The 20,539-nt window shown below is 39.5% G+C and overlaps 1 protein-coding gene across 6 annotated transcripts in view; it reads right to left on the bottom strand.

Moving 5' to 3' along the window:
• The window catches only part of trps1 (trichorhinophalangeal syndrome I), a 157,368-nt gene that overhangs the window by 84,075 nt on the left and 52,754 nt on the right, over positions 1-20,539 (bottom strand). For all 6 annotated transcript variants that reach the window (XM_088090194.1, XM_088090195.1, XM_088090193.1 and 3 more), the window contains exons 3-4: positions 6,706-7,419; positions 6,327-6,442 (exon numbers count right to left, since the gene is read on the bottom strand). In XM_088090194.1, the coding sequence (XP_087946320.1) occupies positions 6,327-6,442; positions 6,706-7,419 (830 nt within the window). The remainder of the gene's footprint in view (positions 1-6,326; positions 6,443-6,705; positions 7,420-20,539) is intronic.

Genomic DNA, 20,539 nt, shown 5'->3' with positions numbered 1-20,539 from the left:
AGTGGGACAAGTTGAGGGAAAAGTGTGTGTGTGGAGGATCAGAGAGGGGGAGAAGAAAGAGGTGAGAGATGGATGAAAAGCAAACTGGGAAGTGGGAGAAGAAAGGGAAATGGAGTAAGAAAGAGTGAGCAAAGAGTAAAGAGGCAGAGCTGGGGACAAGGTGAAGGAGAGACAGAGACAAATGATGAGAGAGACAACTGGAGAGCAGAGATAGAAAAAGAAAGTCAAATGTGTCTGACAGCTGTTTCATTACACTGCCTAACAGCCGATTATAACTACTGGTTTCAAAGCCTCTCTCTCTGTCTCTTCCACTCCCTTCTCCCCTTTCCTCCTCCATCTCTCTCGCTCATTCCTTCTCTCCCATATCCCTCTCTCCTCCCAGAGTCTTTTTTCCCGCAATGTCATTGGCTGACAAGACATCTCGCCTCAGCAAATGACAACATGGAATTTTCCAAACGTGGGCGGGAGAGAGAAAAACGAGCGAGGGATGGAGAGAATAGAGACCCCTTTCATTCGTTTTTTTCTCTATACTTTCACTTTTTCTTCATAATGACGACTTAAGCCCACTGGATTTTCTATTTCTGACTCTGTGTGTGTGTGCGCTTGTCTACTGTATGTGTGTTTCTGTGCCCATTACGTGACTTACGGCCATTACAGACTCCTGGTTTACATGAAATAAAACTCCTTGACTATTCCTCACGCACACGCACACACGCACACACACACACACACACACACACACACACACACACACACACACGCACACACGCACACACACACACACACACACACACTTATTAGATCATGTTTAAAAACTTTCAGACAAACCCCTACTGTTCACACACACTCCAACTCCTCATCCTTGACCCAACTGTCTGCAGCATTCCAAACGCAGAAAAAGATAACTAAGTAAATTAACGCTTTAACACCTGGATTGGCATACATTTTCATGTGATGCATTCAGACGCCTTTCACAAGCATTTAAACCCCTGAAACCTAAGGAAACTGGTTTGATTTCTGTCACAAACACGGAAAAAACATAATGAGGAACTTGACAAGAAATGTCCTGCAAACTGCCAATAAATAGTAAAAGCAAGGCTTGGGGGGAATATTAGATATAATCAACAGATGAGGGAAATAAAAATATATTTAGAATTCCATAATTATATTTTAAAATTATGTTATAAAAAGAAAGAAAAAATATGTATTTTTTTCATTGCACTTTCTTGTGGTAATTTCCTTGTTTTGTTTTTACTGTCTTTTTTTCCTTACTTTTTAGGTAGACTTAAAAGGGTTTAAAGCCTATAGTTAAAATTTTAATTTGTGTGTATGAATATAAAATACATTTTTTAATAGAACCTTTAAGTGTTGGTATTAAAAATATACTGTATGAAAATAAAACAAAAAGATAAAAAATAATCTAAATAATTAAAAAAACAACATAAACAAAATAAAATAAACTATAAAATATGAAAATGAAAACAATTTAGGGTGCTTAGCTGATGATATAACAAGGCTTAATTAAGAATCTTGACATGAATTAGGGCTTTTCTGGCGGCACAAATTTGCCTGCAACAAGCAGTGCCGTCTCGCTAACTGAAGCCTACCCCCTACCACACCAGTCTTTTAGTGCACCTCTGTGAATCAGCAAAGATGCAACTTAAAGCAAGTAGCCTTGTTGTAACGGACACACAAAGCCTTGCAGTGCTGGGCTGATGTGCCGAGCCAAACCAAGTCAAGCCAAGCCAGTGCATGTGTATGGAAAAACAGTAAATGTGCGCACTTGACTTCAGTATTTAAGGCCCACTGCAACTGTGGGAAAAAAATCCCAGTGCAGGGAAAATCATTTCTTGATTGGCATATTGGCTGCTAAGAGATGGTATTCTAAGGAATGCGGTAACTACTGAAAGCCATGAATCAATATGGAGTAAATATTATAATAATTAAACTGAAAGATATGGACAGAACATTTTTCAGCTGTCATAAAAGCTGAAATATCAACTCTGTAAGTACATGTATTAATTATATTTGACGAGGTTAAAAATGATTTCAGTAAGTCTACAATTTCCAACTGTGGATTCATCTTCCTGCAACATTAGAGCAACTCAATAGCATTTCAGTGTCTCCTACTGACCATCTAATTTACAAATGATGACCTGATGAAAGTCTCTCCGCCACTTCTCACCATTTCAGCAACTGAAAGTTCATTTCAAACTCAAAACTGCTCATTCTGCAGCCTTACAAAACAAATCAGATCTTAAATACCGTTTTTGAAGCTAATTTATATTCCAACATGAGTTAAAAAAAAAGAAACATATTCTTCAGAATGGGAATTTAAAAGACCAAAGCTGCAGGATATCCTTTTAAAAGTACATGAAGAAGGTCTACGCAATAAATAAAATGTGTGCATGTTGAGAAATAACAGTTTCATAGTAAATACAGCTGACACTGGAAACTGTGTACAATATCAAGCAGAAACTTTGCAGATTTTTATGGTAATCAAAATGTCCAGCTGTTGATTTTACTGATAAGTATGTCTTAAATTAAATAATTGAAAACATTTTTTATTGCTCGCATTGATTGTGTGATCTGTTGAGGTCCAGACTGCAGGTGCAAATTATGTCTGACTTTTTAATGTGCTCTGATGGAGTATAATTACATAGTAAAATTCAATCATCTTCAAGTATGTGGACATTTGTTTTGAAGGCATTATGAATTGCACCTGAAGGGTTGCTGTCTTTATCCTGCACAAATTGAGCTCTGAATATGAGGGATTAGCGCAGGATCTGCATTTATTTGCCATCATTTAAAACATAATGATGCAAGCAATGCATGTGTAAGCACACTGCCTGTAAGTGATTTGTGAAGCAGACTGTGTACCTGTCTGTGCATTCGCATGTGCACATGTGTGCGGCTGTCTGCCAGGTGCCCTATTCTTCCCTCTGTCTCTATCCATCTGTCAGTCTATAAAATTTTATAACATCCACCACAATACCTCACTGTCAAAATCACACAAACCCTATGTTACAAATCAGTTACAGACTGTTCAACCCAATAAATTATTCTGCTCAATTATGGGCTGAGATTTACAGATTTATGGCAACAATGAATGCTCGCAGTGAACTGTTAACTGAGTCAATGTGTCACCTGTTTTGGATCAAAGTTTCTAACTGATAAAGATTTCTTTAAACTTTTCTACACTATGTCAGTTGCTTCACGTTCAAGGTATATACTGAAACCTATTTCTTTTTATACTAGTCATTATTTAAAGTAAAGTTTACGACAAAGCAATCTGCACTGGTTGTTTTTTTCATAAAAGTTGGTTATATTATTTCTATCCATTTGACACTAGCTTTTAATCTGTGTCTCATTTTGAGTTGCAAAATATGAACTAGGAATACCGCCAAGCATTTTTAGGCCTCTGCCCACCAGTCAAGTTGTCTTTGCAAACATGGATGCATCACACACATCTGGCAGCACAGGAGATATATACAATCAGTAGTTTCACAATGGGCACCCGAGATTAGTATCACCAAGTCAGTATCTGTCCAAATATTTCCACTTCTGTTCCTGACTTATAACGCTGAGTAACCACCAGATTCTAATCACTTTATTCTGCAGTCCAAGTGGACATTTGTGTCAATTTTGAGGAAACCCCCTCATGGCCATCTTCAGATATGTCGTTCATGAACATGAGATTGATGCAGGTTCACAGTGACCTTGACCTTTAAACACCAAATTTTGGTCCGCTCATAACTGAGTTCATGTGAATGTTTGTATCAAATTTGAAAACAATTTCTCGAGGTGTACTGTAAAATGAGACTACTGCAAGGTCAGCATAAGCTTAACCTTTAAAACCCCAAATCTGATCAGTCCACTCTTGAGTTCACCTGAACATTTGTGCCAAATTTACAGAAATTCCGTCAAGGTGCTCATGAGACAAAGCTTTTACAAGAGTGAGATGGATGAAAGGTCACAGTAACCTTGACCTTTGACCAACAAATTCTAAACAGTTCATCCTTGAGTTCAAGTGAAAGTTTGTACCGAATTTGAAAACAATTCCTCAAGGTGTTCTTGAGATATAGCATTTACAAGAATGAGACAGATTACAGGCCCCTTGACCTTTGACCACCAAAATCTAATTATTCACCCTTAAGTACAAGTAGATATTTGTGCTACTTTTGAAGAAATCCCCTGTAGTTGTTCTTAAGATATTGTGTTCACAAGAACTGGACAGACGGACAACCTAAAAATGTCATGCCTCCGGCCTCAACAATCTCCAGAGAGATTTCTTGATGTTGTTAAACAGATGCATTAGCGCTGCTTTGCATCTGCACCTGCGGATCTTTATTGTACCTCTTGAAACAGTTTGACAGCCTGTCCCCACCCTTGTTTGATACGTTTAAGGACCCGGCACTCTGTTGCCATGAGACCAGTGTGGTGACATCAGGGTGGTAGATTATATTTAGAATTTTGATATCCTTTTGGCTTCCTTGGACCGTGAATGACCACAGAAGCTGTTTGCTGCGACTAGAAGCATAACGCTGGCAGGATTAGGTTCATCAAATCTGAGAACATCTGGTCCCCTCGAAGAAACAGGCTGATAGATAAAACCAAATAAAGAGACAGCGAGTGCCCTGAGCAGAACACATCAGTTATGTTGAGGTCTTTTTCAAGAGTGATGGTAAAAGGGATTGTGAAATTGACTGTTACTAAGGGGCATTGGCTCCAATAATGCAGGCTTTTTTATTGGACTGAGAAGGTATCAACAGGACGCTATAAACCAAAGCTTTACTGAACCAGTAAGTCTTTGTTCCACCCGTTGACCACTTTACCTGCCTTCCAGTTAATTCAATGCTGTCACACCACAAGAAACATTGTGCAGCTTCAGTTTATTTCTGTTTTTGTGTGTGTGTGTATTTTCTCCTTTTTCAGCTTTGTTTCCACTTGTAACTTATTGGCTAGTTGGCACTAGAATTCCTTCTTTGTGTACACAATTTTTTAAAAATCTTTTTCTTTTAAAGGTACATAATTACTTTATAGGTGAATGATGTGCATTGATGCACTGTAGCAATATATGAAAAAACTAAGCATCAGTACATTGATTAAAGTTATATTATGCAGGATCTTCCTAAATAAATGTAGAGACTCATACGAAAAAGAATCCCTTCAACCATCATGTATGATCCATTAATATTGGGATTTTTAATATGCTGTTAATGGATTTATTTACGTGGCAAAAATCCCACATGGCATTTGGATGTTGTTATTTTCATTTGCTGGACACTTTCATGTGATACTGGATGAAAGCCAGCAAGAGAAAGCAACAAACATTGTGGAAAAAGCACCAAAAAATGCAAATATAGCGAAGCCAAACGTCAAGTGGATGAAACTTCATGCAAAATGAGAAGGGAGGTTGGCTTTCATTTTCACTTGTGAGCATGTTAACATACATTAATCGAGTGGTTCCCAACTGGTGGGCTGCAGTCCAAAATGGGGTTGCAGGTTCATTCTAAATGGACCACAAGGGAACCATCTGAAAGTACAGCGAACTTCTGGCACAGAGCTTTAATTTTGAAGTACCATTTTTGTTCATTCTTTATTTATTTTTCTTCATTTTCTAAGCTGACGTGTTTTGTGCATTTTGTGAAATAAAACTGAATATGTGGTTATTAATAAAGTGTGGACCTTAAAATAATAACCACTCAAAAATGTGGACCCTGTGGCTGGACCAGTTGAAAACCACTTAACTCCTCGATACCTGAGTAAATGGGCCCGATTTCTTTCAAACACATGGAAACAGGCAATGGGCAATGAAAGAGGAAATGACCCAAAATTGAGAAAGAAATTAATAAAAAGTAAGAGAAAATTACGTAAAAGGGAAAAAAGAAAAGAAAAAAGGAAGAAAAGAAAAGAAAAGAAAAGAAAAGAAAAAAGATGAGAAAAAAAAAGAAAAAAATTGAGGAAATGCCCTGGAAAAAGTGCTTAAAATTATAAGAGTTTTGTAACATAATTTTAAAGATGTACTAATGATAATTATATTATTGTTTTCCCTTGGCTTTTATCTTCTTGCCCCAGACATTAAGATTTCTAAAAGTAATTTTCTAAATTTACAAATTCCTTGCAATTGCAGCGAAAGTTTTTTTCCAATGATTTTGAAAGAAATTGCACCAGTCAAAAGGCTAAAATACTTGTAAAAGCATCTGAAAGCAGCATAAGAAAATTGATGTTGCTCCTCGTTTCAAAGGGTTAACCAACAATCCCTGCAGAGCTGAAACACAAATAATTCTATTTATCTGCATTTCTTAACTGTGGCAAGAGCTTACCTGTACGTCGTATGTGCCGTTCATCATAACTGTCCTGTGCTGTTGAATGTGCATATCTGGTCTTGTCTTTCCCAACTCTTTGGCTTGGTTCCTCTGCCCCTGTCCTGCCTGTATATCTGCAAGCAGAAACACACGGAGGGGTCAGACTTGTGGAAGCCGATAAACAGAGATGAGGTCAAACCGCCAGAGGCACAAAAATCTGACGACATGTCTGACTGCTGGGAAGAAGGAAAACTTTTAGGTAAATAATCTACAAGTTATTGCAGAAAAAGTGAAGCATACTCAAATAAAAAAACTTTTTGGAAAAACTGCTAGTAGATCCATGCTATTTTTCATTTCACACAACAAGCATCAACACACTGAGCAGAGCTGGAGTTACCTAGAGGTGTGTGTTGGGGAGCCATGTTGTGGAGGGCCAGGATGTGTGTGTCGAGGGCAGCGTCCTGCCGTGTGCGGTTGTGCAGACCCAGGTGATACTTCCTAAAGTGCTTCACCAGGTCAGCGGGGTCGTTTCCATAGTAACCGTAACCGCACACGTTGCACTTGAAGTCCTGGAGTTTAGGAGAGGGGCTGGAGGAAAGCGGAGGGGTGTCGGTTGTCGACTCCTCCCCTCCTTCCTGTCTGGGGAGGAGGTGGGGAGCGGAGAGGAGAGGAGCAGTGAGGTGATCTGCCTCCCCTCTGTCTCTCTCGCTTCTCTCTCCTTCCTCTAACCCCTTCTCCCCATCCTCAGGGTCCGACTGGCTCTCGGGTCTGTCGGTTGACGCTGCTCCTCCTTGTTTGGCCCTCCCCCCTCCTCCTCCTCCTCTTCTCCTCTCCCTTCTCTCCTCACTGCAGTCGCGCTCTCCGACAGAGGAGGGAGAGACAGATGAGGATACACACTCGCTCTCCTCCTCTTCCTGCTCCTCATCTCCTCTGATCCGGTCGGAGGATTCCGGTTCAGAGGGTCGGTTTATTCGCTCGGCCTCTGCTCCTACTCTCCCCTCCTCCTCGCCCTCCTCTTCTTCTTCTCCTGCTGGCCTCCTCCCCTCTTCTTCCTCCTCCTCCTCCTCACCTCCCACACTCCGGATAGGGGGATTCTTCTTCCTCACCATCTCTGCAAAATGAAAAGAGACAGAAGAAGTTATTTTGCAGTTGTATTGCTCCATGGATATGCTAACTAAAGCAGGCAGACTGTGTATTGTTTATGCATACATGAAAGAAACAGGGGGATGAAAATATCAAGCAGATTTTCATAATCCCTTGAAATCAAGACACTAAAAGATACAAGGTGTCTGCAGGACTCAAACAAAATACTGTGGATTACATGCACGCACACAAATGAAATTTTCTGACAATGATGTATGTGTACAGAATAGCTTTGATTCAATTTGCAAACTCCTTTGAACGCCGAAATCTGTGACGATCCTCGACCACAAAACCTCGTCAAAGCAAAACAGCCCGGGCAAATCAGAAACATCTCAGCTGCGAGACATTTTTCAGGGGTGTGTGATGTTGGGATGTTCGCTGCATCTTTAAGTGCAACTTTTTGCCTCTTTTTTTTTTCCTCCTTAAACCAGGGAGTGAATCTTTTTATCGTTATGGAAACCATCCGTGAGAATCTTCAACGCATGACCACATCAAAACCCAAACCATATCAGAGAGGCTAAGAGGGAGGGGTGGTAGAGAGAGGGTGAGGCAGAAATGGGGGAGACAGACACAGAGGGAGAGAGAGAGACGGGGAGAATGGCCAACAGACAACCACATCAAACCGCACACCCCATATCAGAAAGATGGATGAGGGAGGCGGCAGACTGCAATTCATCCCCTCCAGCTCTCCAAATTTCTCTTTCTTTCTTGCATCTCTTTTCGTGTGCCTTTCATTCATATTCCAGCGCCCAAATTCTCTGTTTTCTCATCTCTCACTGTCTCTATCGGTGTCACCTTCTGTCCTTCGCTTTTCTTTCTCGTCTTTGTTCTCTTTTCTTTTTCATTTCAAATCAGTTTAACCACCCCTCCCCTCTCATCTCCTTTTCTCCTCCTCCACCTCTCACCACCATTATAATCAGTGTAAAATACCTCTATCAAACAAAAAAAGCACTTATCAAGGCATTTTCTCACTTTTTTTTATTCTCCACTGTCCTCTTTCACATGCAAGAATAATTGCTACAATAATTTGAGTAATTCCATCATTAAAATTTTTCTTTCTGTTCTTGCCCTCTCCCTCCCTCCGTGGTCCCCCGCTGCCCCTCCCTCCCTTATAATCACTATACAAAGCCATCAAATAACCAACCATGTGTTTTATGTTAAACCATAATGTTTCTTTTGTTTGAAAAGAGAACAATTGTGGTCGTTCTGTTCACAACAGTCATGACAAGAGGAGATTCTGCGTGTGTGTTTCTCCGTGCGCGTGCTCGCGAGCGTGTTTATTTGTGGTCGCTCAGTTCATATTCGGTCGTAAACACAGTCAACCCATTGACCCATGCACTGTGTTTGTATGTGTGTGTGTGTGTGTGTGTTCGGTAATAAACACAGTTGAACCCAACAGACGCCTGATAGACGCCAAAAAGTGATCACTTTTAGATCAATGCAATATGAGGAGGAAAGACGCTGAGTATGTGTGTGAGCTAAGCAATGCATGTTTGATGATGTGTGTGGAAACGAGATAGCATGCATTCGACCCCGTGACTAACTTTGTTTTAGTTTGAGAGATAAACGCTTGTTGTTGTTTACTAATAGCAAACAGTTAAAGCATGAGAAAAGGAAGAAAGGCCCAGGGGATTGTAGCCGAAAACAGATTATCACATGACCGCAAACAAACACATGTTACATAAACATATTAAAAAGGACCATATTTAACAACCCTGTAATGTAATCTAGTGGATTAGGAAGAAAAGGGAAAATAAAACACACACAAACACAGAAGAAGAGAAATGACAGACAGAGAGAAGGCCGCTTTCTTTGTTGAATCCAATAGTTTCTCTCTATGGCCTTTCTTGTATTTTACCATTTTTTTTTCTTTCCCTCTTTCTCTACCATACAACTATTAAAATAAAGCAATTTATGTCTGCAAGGGCCCACGCCTAGACCAGCCCTGGCACTCGCTGTATGTGTGTGTCTGCATGTGTGTGCGTGTGTGTGTGTGTGTGTGAGAGAGTGAGTGAGTGCAAGGGAGCAGAGGAAAATCTCATCTGATGTTCACCACACCCAGTCAGAATTCATCATTCACTCACTCACACACACACACACACACACACACACACACACACACACACACACACACACACACACACACACAGTGGAAAACTACAGATCGTTGTGGTAAAGCAATGAAGCTGAAATCCCGACCTAAGAAGCACTGACTGACCTAACTGTGTTTCCATCTGCCCCGTACAATTTCAGCGGTGACTTAAAAAAGTTCATCAAAGCGTCAATAAGAAAATGATGTGTGATTTTGTGAATACAACAGAGCAGGAATTAGCAAGAGAGATATTATCATCTTTTGTTTACTTGCATTGGCATCACGTGTTCATTTGCATATGTGACCTGCATGCTCCAGGATGTGGGCAAGAAGAAGAGGTGTGTGTTAAAGGACTGTAACCATATGTGTCTGTGTGTGTGTCGCAGTACAGCCTTTGTCTGCTTCAGGCTGTATACACAGACTGGAACCATTACTATCAACTACAATTAGGTACAACCCACCACAACATACCGCATAACAACTACTGCTACTAGCTACAATTAGCCCCTATACACCACAATGGCCTCAATACCACAGAGAGGATAAATGTGACACTTAATCATTTCCATCAACTACAATTAGCCCTAATGCTAGTGAGGCTTTTATCTCTGAAATTGCCAATAATCACCTCAAGACATCCGTTGAAGGATGCACTGAGGGGCGTGGGATGTTTCTGTTGTATAAATCAGATGTCTGGATAAGGTAGGAGAAGGAAATCAACTTGCTTTGCTTGGGGGCCACTTTTGCAAAATGACAAGAGCCAGGGGCCAGTTGCAGCAGCCGCATACATGTTTCTAGGATTTTAAGATGTTTCTAGGACTTAAAGACATTCTAGAATTTAGGACACTTCTACTATTTTAGGACACTTCCAGGATTTAGGGCATTTCAAGGATTTTAGGGGTTTCTCAGATTTTTGGACATTTCTAGGATTTTAGGATATTTGTAGGATCTTTGGTCATCTCTAGGATTTTAGGACATGTCTAGATCTTTGGATGTTTCTAGGATTTTAGTGTGCTTCTGGGATATTAGAACATTTCTAGGATTTTAGGACATGTCTAGATCTTTGGATGTTTCTAGGATTTTAGTGTGCTTCTGGGATATTAGAACATTTCTAGGATTTTAGGACATTTCTTGGATCTTTGGAAGTTTCTAGGATTTTAAAACGTTTCTAGGATATTAGGATCTAGGATTTTGGGACATTTCCAGGATTTTCGGACATTTCTTGGATCTTATGGTGTTTCTAGGATTTTAGAATGTTTCTAAGATATTAGGATCTAGGATTTGGGGGCATTTCAAGGATTTCAGGATGTCTCTAGGATTTGGGGAAGTTTCTAGGATTTTAGGACATTTCTAGGATCTTTGGATTTTAGGACATCATGAGCTTAGCCAAAACCTGTTAAAGGGTGCAGGGGATCTTCCACTAGCTCTTTTTTTTCTTTTATTAGCTCTATTTTGATGCCATTTTATGTATTCTGGCACCTTGGAGCACATCAGCCTATTGGTGTGCATGATGTATAAATATAGATATCTAAATGTTGACTTCATTAAACATGTGTGGCATGGAGTAAGTGTGCAGTCCTTACTTTTTTTTCTTAAAATTGTACTAAAACACACTGGAGTCATTAACGTTTATGAAACTAATATTTTCATTCCATCACAGAAAAAAAGGATACATTTCAGTGAAAAATTGTAAAACAAAAAAGCCAGGTTTTCATCTGTTTGAAATGGAATCATTGACAAAGATCTTTTGTGTTTTTTGAGGTTTGCACCATGTTTAATCTCTTTGATTGCTGGTTGCTCATCAATCTCATTAAATGCTGTTTCACATGTTATTCAAATTATTCTTGTGATGGAAATTTACTACAAACAACTTATTTTGGCTGTTTTTTATTGCGATCCATGATAAAAACCGTTTACCATCCCATCTCTAATGGGAATTCACTCTCCATCAAATAACTATTTCAGCACCATAAATGACACCGGATGGTAAACCATTACCATTGTTTGTCATGCATTAAAAAGGGCCTTTGCGTTTCATGTAACATTTAAATTGCAAGAACATTATGCAACTTAGACACAACCACAGTATCATCACAAAACACCAGAAAACCGCTAAAATCAATGTAACTCATGAAAAATCAAAGGAAGTCTTTTTCATTTAGAGAACAAAGTTAAATCTCACTAATGGAAAAAACAGATTACGAGTCCATCACGACTGTCATCAACCAGTGATTTCAAAGCTTATTCTCTAAATGCATATTATGAACTCACTGTAATAAATGGGTTTGATACCGAATCTTAACACAGTCACATATTTCTGCTGCCTTCAGATAGCGCTGCTCTTCCCCTCCCCGTGGGACAGCTGTAGCTGGCATCTCCATCTTTCATAATCAAAGGATTAATGTGCAACATATGAAGAAATAACGCTAAAGGCAAGGTCTTGTTACACAGAGAGATCTCTCTCAAGCTTTTCTTTCAGTTTCTCTATCTGCGTCATTCTGTCTCTTTACATTATTCTCTCAAGTCTTTGTCGCCACATTTCCTGTCCCTCATCATCTGTCCTTACTTTTCTCTTTCCTCTGATTCACTGTAGGTTTTTGAAAAGATAGAAGTATGGAAAAGTGGGTGTACACTGAGAGGAAGTATGGTTAAGTGGGGAAGGAAGAAAAAAGGGGAAATAAGGTAAGGACTCTTAATTAAAATAAAGATGGTAAATGGAAGCAAGACAGAAGCTTGAAGGGGAAAAGACAGGAAAGAGGATATATTTTTTCTTCATTTAAAAATAAAAAAAGAGAGATTGTCTGGGGAAATGGATAGACAGTAAGAGAAGCAAAGGAAGGGAGTGCAAGAGGAGAGAAAAAGGCAGGAGGCAAAGAGCAGATAAGTTCCACATACTAATAAGCATCCCCAAAAGGTGGACCACTATTATAGCATCTCCTTTAAAACTTCCCCTAATCTCCAAAGTGTGTTTAAGTTTCTCTAACAGGAACAGCATGGCGTTTATTAGCCATACTCGCAGAACTGGAGAGGAGCATTGCATAGACAACCTCTTCTCATCCTTCAAAGTTAGCAGAACAAAAATAACTTCCCATTATTAAAACCTTCTCTACAGATTCAAGCACATTGTGGGTCTAATTTGTCCAAAACTTCAAGACTGTGTTGTGCGCCAGGTCAAGCGTCTAGCTGGTAGCCCCTCGAACAACGTGCAGCATAATGGCTTCGTTCTGCAGCCCACAGTGAGCTTCCTGGTTTATTTTGAATAATATAACTCTTTCGGATGTCATCTTATGAATTATTTTTTTCAAGGTGATGGGGAACTTGAAGAAAGAAAGTGACTGAGTGAGTATTTGTGGATGTGTGGGGGCGAGCTGTCCCGGGCCAAATGGAACATTGAATAAATTAGAGGGATTCACTACAAGTAGAACATATCTCTATTAGCTGGATTAATATAAGAGCAAACTAACTACATGCCAAATTTTAACATTTGGCCTTATCATTCCACCCCAATACAGGTTGTATGTGTTAGCAGAGAGGCAAATCATCGTATTAAGTTAGTATTACTATGCCTTAGATTAAATGCCGATCTGTAATACATTATCAGATACATATACAGTAAGAAAGCATTTTCACACCTGATGATTCTGAAGACTGAAGGTCCTTTCACAATGAACAAAAAAAAAGAAAAATTAAATTAAATTAAATTTGGCATTTATACTGTGTTAAATGGAAAAGGTTAAAATTGGCAATGGGCAAATTTAATTAAGTATATTAAATTTCATTAAAAATTCAGTCCCAGGACAAATGACACTAGGAGTCATGGGTATTTGTGTGCTCCAGCACTGGTTGGCTTCGTTCGGTAGTGATGGAAATACAACACTAGGGTGGATGCGCTAACTTTAGCCTCTTTGTCGGCACAATGCAATGACAGGCCACCACAAAATACCATCCGTCTTCATCCAAGCAGCGCTCGGACATCACTCCAAATTAAGTCAGCAGCGAATCTGAGAGACTGAATAAGAAACAGATAAAACAGAGGCAACCACTGTAACATTTTCACTGGCCCCCATTCTCAAAAGTAACACACCAGAAATTCCTTTGGCAATGCACTGTAACATATTGCTGTAAAAACACAGCCAAATTCTAACAGTAATGTGCCATTTCCAAAAATACAATAAAACACTGTAAATCTTGATGCTTTTCGGAGCACCAACAGTTAACATACAGTAGGCTACTATGTGATTTTGTGGCATTATAAAGTATTTTTCATTTTACCAAAAGTAGGCCTAACAGAGGGACAGAAAACACATGCAGATTAGCTACAGTATTACACTTTAAAACTCACATTCTACTACAGAATACTGTAATAGATTTAACAGTGTTATATTGTTGAAGTAAATACGGTGGTGACACCGAAAAATAACGGTATTACACTGGCACCTACAGCTGCCAATAGTTTACTGTAATTATTGATAGTAATAATAATAATAGATAGGACTTATAAAGCACTTTTCTGCATACTCAAAGATGATTTACAGGAAATGCGATTTTACATGAAAATTTGTAACAGTATGGGTAAAGAGTCTATCACCTACTTTTAAATAGGTTTTCCTGTGTTTTAAAAAACTTCTATAAACATGCTAAGTTTGGTAAAAGGGTATTATTTTAACTTTAAGATGTGATACAGTACACTGTAAATTGTCAAAATTTACTTATCAACCAAGGCAGGAAGGGCTGCAACTAATGAACATTTAAATATTCGATTATTTTCTGAAATAAAAAAGACCAAAATGCAAAAATGTAGTTTACAATTTCCTGAAGCTCAAGTCTAAATAACAGCCTGTTGAAGTCTGTAAAAATGTTTGTATTTTCAGCAGTGTCTTGCTGACCATGCTGAAATATTGTTTCTTTACACCAAATAAACCCCTCTGCTGCCAAGTTGCTGCAAGAAAACTGACACACATCACTTCCTGTCCGTAAAAAGGATTTTCCCTGGAGGGACCTGGCAGACACCAGCTGTTGTTGTTGTTGTTGTTGTTGTTGTTGTTGTTGTTGTTGCAAATGTTAAAGCATACATGACTGTGTTGTATCACTCAGCAGTCATTTATTTATATGAAAATGTCACAGATTATAACCTCTAGGAAGGCCACTGATGCACAAAATGGCAGTCACGCTGAAATGGCTTGTAGCTTTAGGTTACGTGTCAGTGAATGAAAGCAGCTGAAGAAAATATTAATGAAAGCGTGCACGCGACCGTTTTAGTACCCGCACAGACAAAACAGATCAGGCCGTGAAACCGAGCCTATTTAGAGCGGTGGGATAATAATAGGAATCGGCCACAAGTGTACGCTGCTATGTGGTGCTTAGGGCGAGCGCCGGATGGGAAAACAGGAAAAGCGAGGGGGGAGGGGGGGAGTCGGCTGAAGTGTGCGTTTCTGTTTTTTTTGGGGGGGGCACAAGTAACAGCTTGGAATTGATTTTGCAGAGGCAGGAGTCTAATTGGAGATCGGGAGGGGGCTGGAGAGAGAAACAGAAGGAGGGAGAGAGAGGAGGACAACATAAAATCACTGCAAGACAGAGTCCACCTGCCATTTTAAGACTAAAAGCTTTCAGTTGCCTACTAGGCCCCTAATCAATGCCAGAAGCCTTTCAAACACACACACACGCGCACACACACACACACAAACACACACACACACACACACACACACACACACACACACACACACACTCTTCATCTGTTGGGTAGCGGGGGCCCAATTCATTCCTGCCACAGATCAAGCAAATCACACACACACACACACACACACACACACACGTATAGACTCACATGTGGACACACTCTCCAAAGTGTAAGACTCATTTGTAATGGGGTAACAGCATGCAAAATATGCCATCTTAAATGTCAAACTTAATCAGAGGTTCACATTTCAATACCTCTCTCTCTCTCTCTCTCTCTCTCGTTATGACTCCCTCCCTCTGTTTCTGCTTCTTCACTCTGTCGCTGCTTCCCTCTGCTTGCTTCTCTCTATACCAGTCTGTTTCTCACACACTCACACACACACACACACACACACACACACATTAGGCGATGTTGTAAACACACCTCCCTCTCTCTGCTCCTCTTCCCTATCTGTCCATCTTTCATCTGACTCTCTCAATTAATCTCTTGCTCTCACCCACTCTTATACATTTCCCTCCCTCCTCTCAGTTGTTGTCTCTCTCTCAATCTCTATTTCTCTGCTACCCTTACTTCTGGGCTATCCTTACATGAACCTTGATGTGCTTGTAGGTGTGTGTGTGTGTGTGTGTGTGTGTGTAAAGTTTCAAGTGTCAATAGTATGACAGCTTCAATCACTCTGTGTGACTGACGGATAGACATCTATTCATTAAAAACAGAAAAAGAAGTGTTTTCGTTTTTTATGGAACAAGCTCAGACTACGTTTCTGTGTGTGTGTGTGGCTGTGTGTGGATATTGGTGTCTAAGCAGGTGTAAAGGCAAAGGGTTTTTTTTGTTTATTTTTCATTTTTGACTTTTCAAAAATACTTGATTTAATTTATTCATGCTAGATTCCATATTAACAATCCATTTTTTAATATCTTAGACTGTGGATTTCCTGCATGTCTCCACAGTGAATTAAGAATCCAAAAAACAATGAACATTAATGATGAATTGAAGTCATAGGGGTCCATGTTTAAAAGAACAGCAAAACTATATCAAAACATCAATTTACAAACTCTCACAACACTTGGTCAGTAGAATCAAAGTCTCATTTATCCAGTCATATGATCACTACATACTCAAACACATGCATTTTCACTAAAACATTAATATTTCACTGTAAACAGTCCCATCCTCAGGCATGCTCACTCAAACTGTGCAGGCGTGCTTCTTACGTGTGCTTATGACTGTTTATGTGCAAACTGTTTTAAAAATTCTATTAAATTCAAGTTATTTGTTACATAAAATCACAGACTATGATTTCGGTAAAATGAACAGTTGTCAGCTCCTTGAGTAGCTGACATCCAGCTAACCAAAACAAGACGAGGACAGAGCGGCAAGAAAAGAATTTAAGTCAGCAGGGCTTTAAATAAACTACTACTTATACTCACTCAGAAAATATACTGCACTGTAACATGTTTGTGTAAGTGCATGTGTTTGGGAAGCACTGAGCATGAGACATGGAACATACTGCGTCAGTTGTGTGAAAGTTTGTTGACAGATGTTTTCTGATAGTTTTGCTGTTGTCAAAGGTGGCCCCCTATGGCTTCACCTCAGCAATAATGTTCAGTTTTTTGATTCTTCATTCACAGTGAATTTATGCAAGGAAAAGAAAGTTTTCTTCCCAATTTTAATGTAACAGGGGGTGAGTAACTGATATGAAGTGAAGTATTCCTTTAAGTGGTGAGATGCATACAGTACGCAACATTAGCACTGCTAGCCAGTTAACTGAATCCCACAACTACACAACTGAGCTGTGTAAATCTGAAGATCACTGTGCCTTTAATATTTTTTAAAGAATGCTGTTGCACATATGAGATATGAGTGTTTTGATTTTGGTTAAAGTAAATATTGTGTACAAAATATGTGCTACAAAGTGCTCAGAACACAGATTCAGAGACAGTGGAAGACAAGCTACTTAACAAAAACTACACGGACCCCCTGAAGATGAATGCATCAATCTTTCACACACAGAAATACACACACACTCACACGCTCTCAGCCCAGCCCCCCTACCAAACTTTATTAAAAGTCTATTAGAGGAGTCTGACCTCGAATAAATACACTGGATTACAGCACCACACAGGGTCTGGGAAGCACTGTACTGTGAGCGTGTGTGTGTGTGTATGTGTGTTTTATTCTCTGTAGGAGGGCTGTTTACCCCGTTGGGGAGTTAAAGGCAGAACTCCAGTGAACACCAGTTGCACACAGACAGGAACGCATAACTGGGAGCTCTCCAGTATAACTATGGTCTTTTGGCCACGGAGCACTTCGGGGTTTAGACCGCTGCTCAAGTGCACCTCAAAAACTCCTCAAAAACTCCTGAGAGAGGGGAGAGCGTTTCTCACTTCACCATGGGAGATTCTCTTCACTGGTCTACAAACTGAAACAGCCGAATTTCAACTTTCAAGCTCAATTAACTCTTCAACTTTACAACACACACAAAAGACAGTGAAACAAGAGACGTTACTCGTGACAGAAACACACTTTTCCGACTGTGACTTACTCAGCATGACACCAAAACTCGCCGTTTTCATCTGCAAAGGCAAATTTGAAAGTGCTAAGCGAAACACCCTGGGAACCATGGTCTATAAAACTTCATTTTGAAGTGTGTGTCGAGGCCCACAGGTGGGTCACAGGAGTGTAAAAACAGGTTGCTCCATTTCTCTGAAGGAATAGGTTGGACCTTATTAGGCTGTCTAAGCTTTCCTCGCCAAATTGCTGAAGGGTTAGCGGGTTAAAACAAGGTACACTTTGTTGGATTGCCCTACACAATAGACTGTGTGTATGTGAGACTATCACAGTGAAATAGCTGCCAAGAGGTTGCTGGTTTAGTTCCCAGTGGAGCTATAAATGATGCTGAAATAAATCAGCATTATGACACACACACACACACACACACACACACACACACACTCAGTTCAAATACAGGCTTAAACACTGCATCCAAATCTTACACACACACCTGTTGTTTCATATCAGATATTTACGCATATAAATACACACAGGCATGTGTGTCTTCATCTGTGTTTGTCAGTATTTTGGGGGCTTCTCAGCATTTTGTGAAGTTTTAGTGAAACTGAAGACACACACTTGCGCAGACTATATATCTCTTCTGCTATTTCAATAATCTGTGACCTGAGAGTTTATAAGATTCAATAGTCTGGCCTCTGGAATGGCTGTCTGGATTTTAACTTTATACACACACACACACACACACACACACACACACACACACACACACACACACACACACACACACACTCAGACACAGACAGAGCTCCCCTGCTATGGTCCTTAGAGCATACTCCATCTGTGTGTGAATGTGTCTGTGGAGCATACCATGTGTGTGTGGTCACGTCTAAGAAAGCTCCTTTAAAAAAGGATCTCTCTCTGTGTCTCTCTCACCATCACTGATGATGTCGACGTAACCAATTTTTGCGGTAAGCAAATTGTGGTCAACAGTTTATATGTTGTGTGTGTGTGTGAGAGAGAGAGAGAGAGAGAGAGAGAGAGAGAGAGAGAGAGAGAGTGTGAAATCACATTTATAACTTTAGTGATAAATCATACAGCTGTCATGGGGGAGCACAGTTTCACACATGCGAGAATTTGGAAAACACACACACACACAGACTCTAAGGAGTGTGTGTAATTAATTATTGTTAAACTGGCTGCCAGGAGACAGAGGCTGGCAATGAGACAAGACCCTTATGGATCACACACATGCACACACTAGAGAAAACACGTTAACATAAAAAAAAAATCATGCTTTTATAAGTTGATTTATAGGAATACTTCACATACAAAAATAATATTTGCACATAAATTATTCACCCTGTGCTACCTTGAATTTGGGGGTAAAAAAAAAAGGTGCATTTTCTGTCATGTCTCCTGTCAGTATTCAAAAACAGAGAAAATTCTCGCTAAGTTGAAGTCATGGGGTTGGCCTTCAACAACAGCAAAACATCCGTTTACAAACTCTCGCACAACTCATGCAGTAAAATACAAGTCTAATTTATCCAGTTGTGTGAGCTCAATACTTCCAAAACATACAGTCCTTTCTGATGGAGTACTGATCTACAAATGAAACGTATGGATGCTCCTTTCACAGCCAGATGCCATTGACAAAAACAGTAATGTTACCTCTATAGACACAGTAGCTGCTGGTTAACAGCAACCTTGATCAGTTAGTGTGGTCACGCTATTGTGTGACTTCGGTGTTTTAAAGCATTAGCTTGGATTTGTCACAGAATAACACAAACAAACTCACAAATTGAGGCAGTGATAGACCAGCAGCTCCTGTGTTCAGTGAGGTAAAATTACTATTTTTGTCTATAGAATCTGGCCTAAAAGAAAGTATATATAAGTTTGACTTTTAGTTCAGTTCTGTCAAAGAGGGCTGTCTGTCTAGAAAGCACTGAACGTGCAACTGGATAAGTTGCGAGTTGTGTGAGAATTTGTAAATGGATGTTTTTAAATAGTTTTGCTGTTGTTAAATGTTGATCACTGATGTCAATTAATAAGGAATTTTCTCCACATTTGGATTCTTTGTTTACTGTAGACATGCCATGGGAAAAAAAAAAAATCTCCACAAATTCAGCGTAAGACAGGGTGAGTAATTGAGATAAAAATTGCCATTTAGGGAGTGAAGTGTTCCTTTAACCATAAAAGTGCCTCGCATTAACATGTATTAACAAATCCTTCAATAAGGACCAAAACAACAAACACACAAGCATTCACACACTTCTCCACTAAACAACAATTACATCTGAGTGAATTCTACACGATGGTAATTGATGATAAAACCACTGTAATATGACCACATTAGAAGATTAGTTCCACCATTTGCATCTAATCATTTACATTATTTAAAAATAATCCAACTTCATTAAATTCTCATTTAGTTTCTTCCTGCACATCAACTAAGCGCCACACAGGGCAGACATTATACACACCCCCATCACCACTTTGAAATTTGTTGCTGCTTCAGAAGAAACCAAATAAACAACTAACAGACACGTTTTTCTGGTGAAATGTGTTAAATATCTTCAAACCAAAAAGAAAGACATTTTACACTATGATAAAAGTATAAAATCACAGCCTTAATACCACAGGAAACAAACTGACAGGAGATACACAATACAAACACAGCAAATACACACAAAAGGAAAACACATCAAAAGCAGCGCCTGATAAATAATTAAAGGCCCTTCTCAGAATCCTAGAAATATTGTGTTAAAGACGTGTCTGTTTTGAAAAGTCTTTTTAACAAAGAGG

Source organism: Plectropomus leopardus, chromosome 17, assembly GCF_026936395.1.
Source record: "Plectropomus leopardus strain MGB_pleo_1.0 chromosome 17, ASM2693639v1, whole genome shotgun sequence".
Lineage (NCBI taxonomy): Eukaryota > Metazoa > Chordata > Actinopteri > Perciformes > Serranidae > Plectropomus > Plectropomus leopardus.
This window is presented reverse-complemented; position numbering and strand designations above follow the sequence as displayed.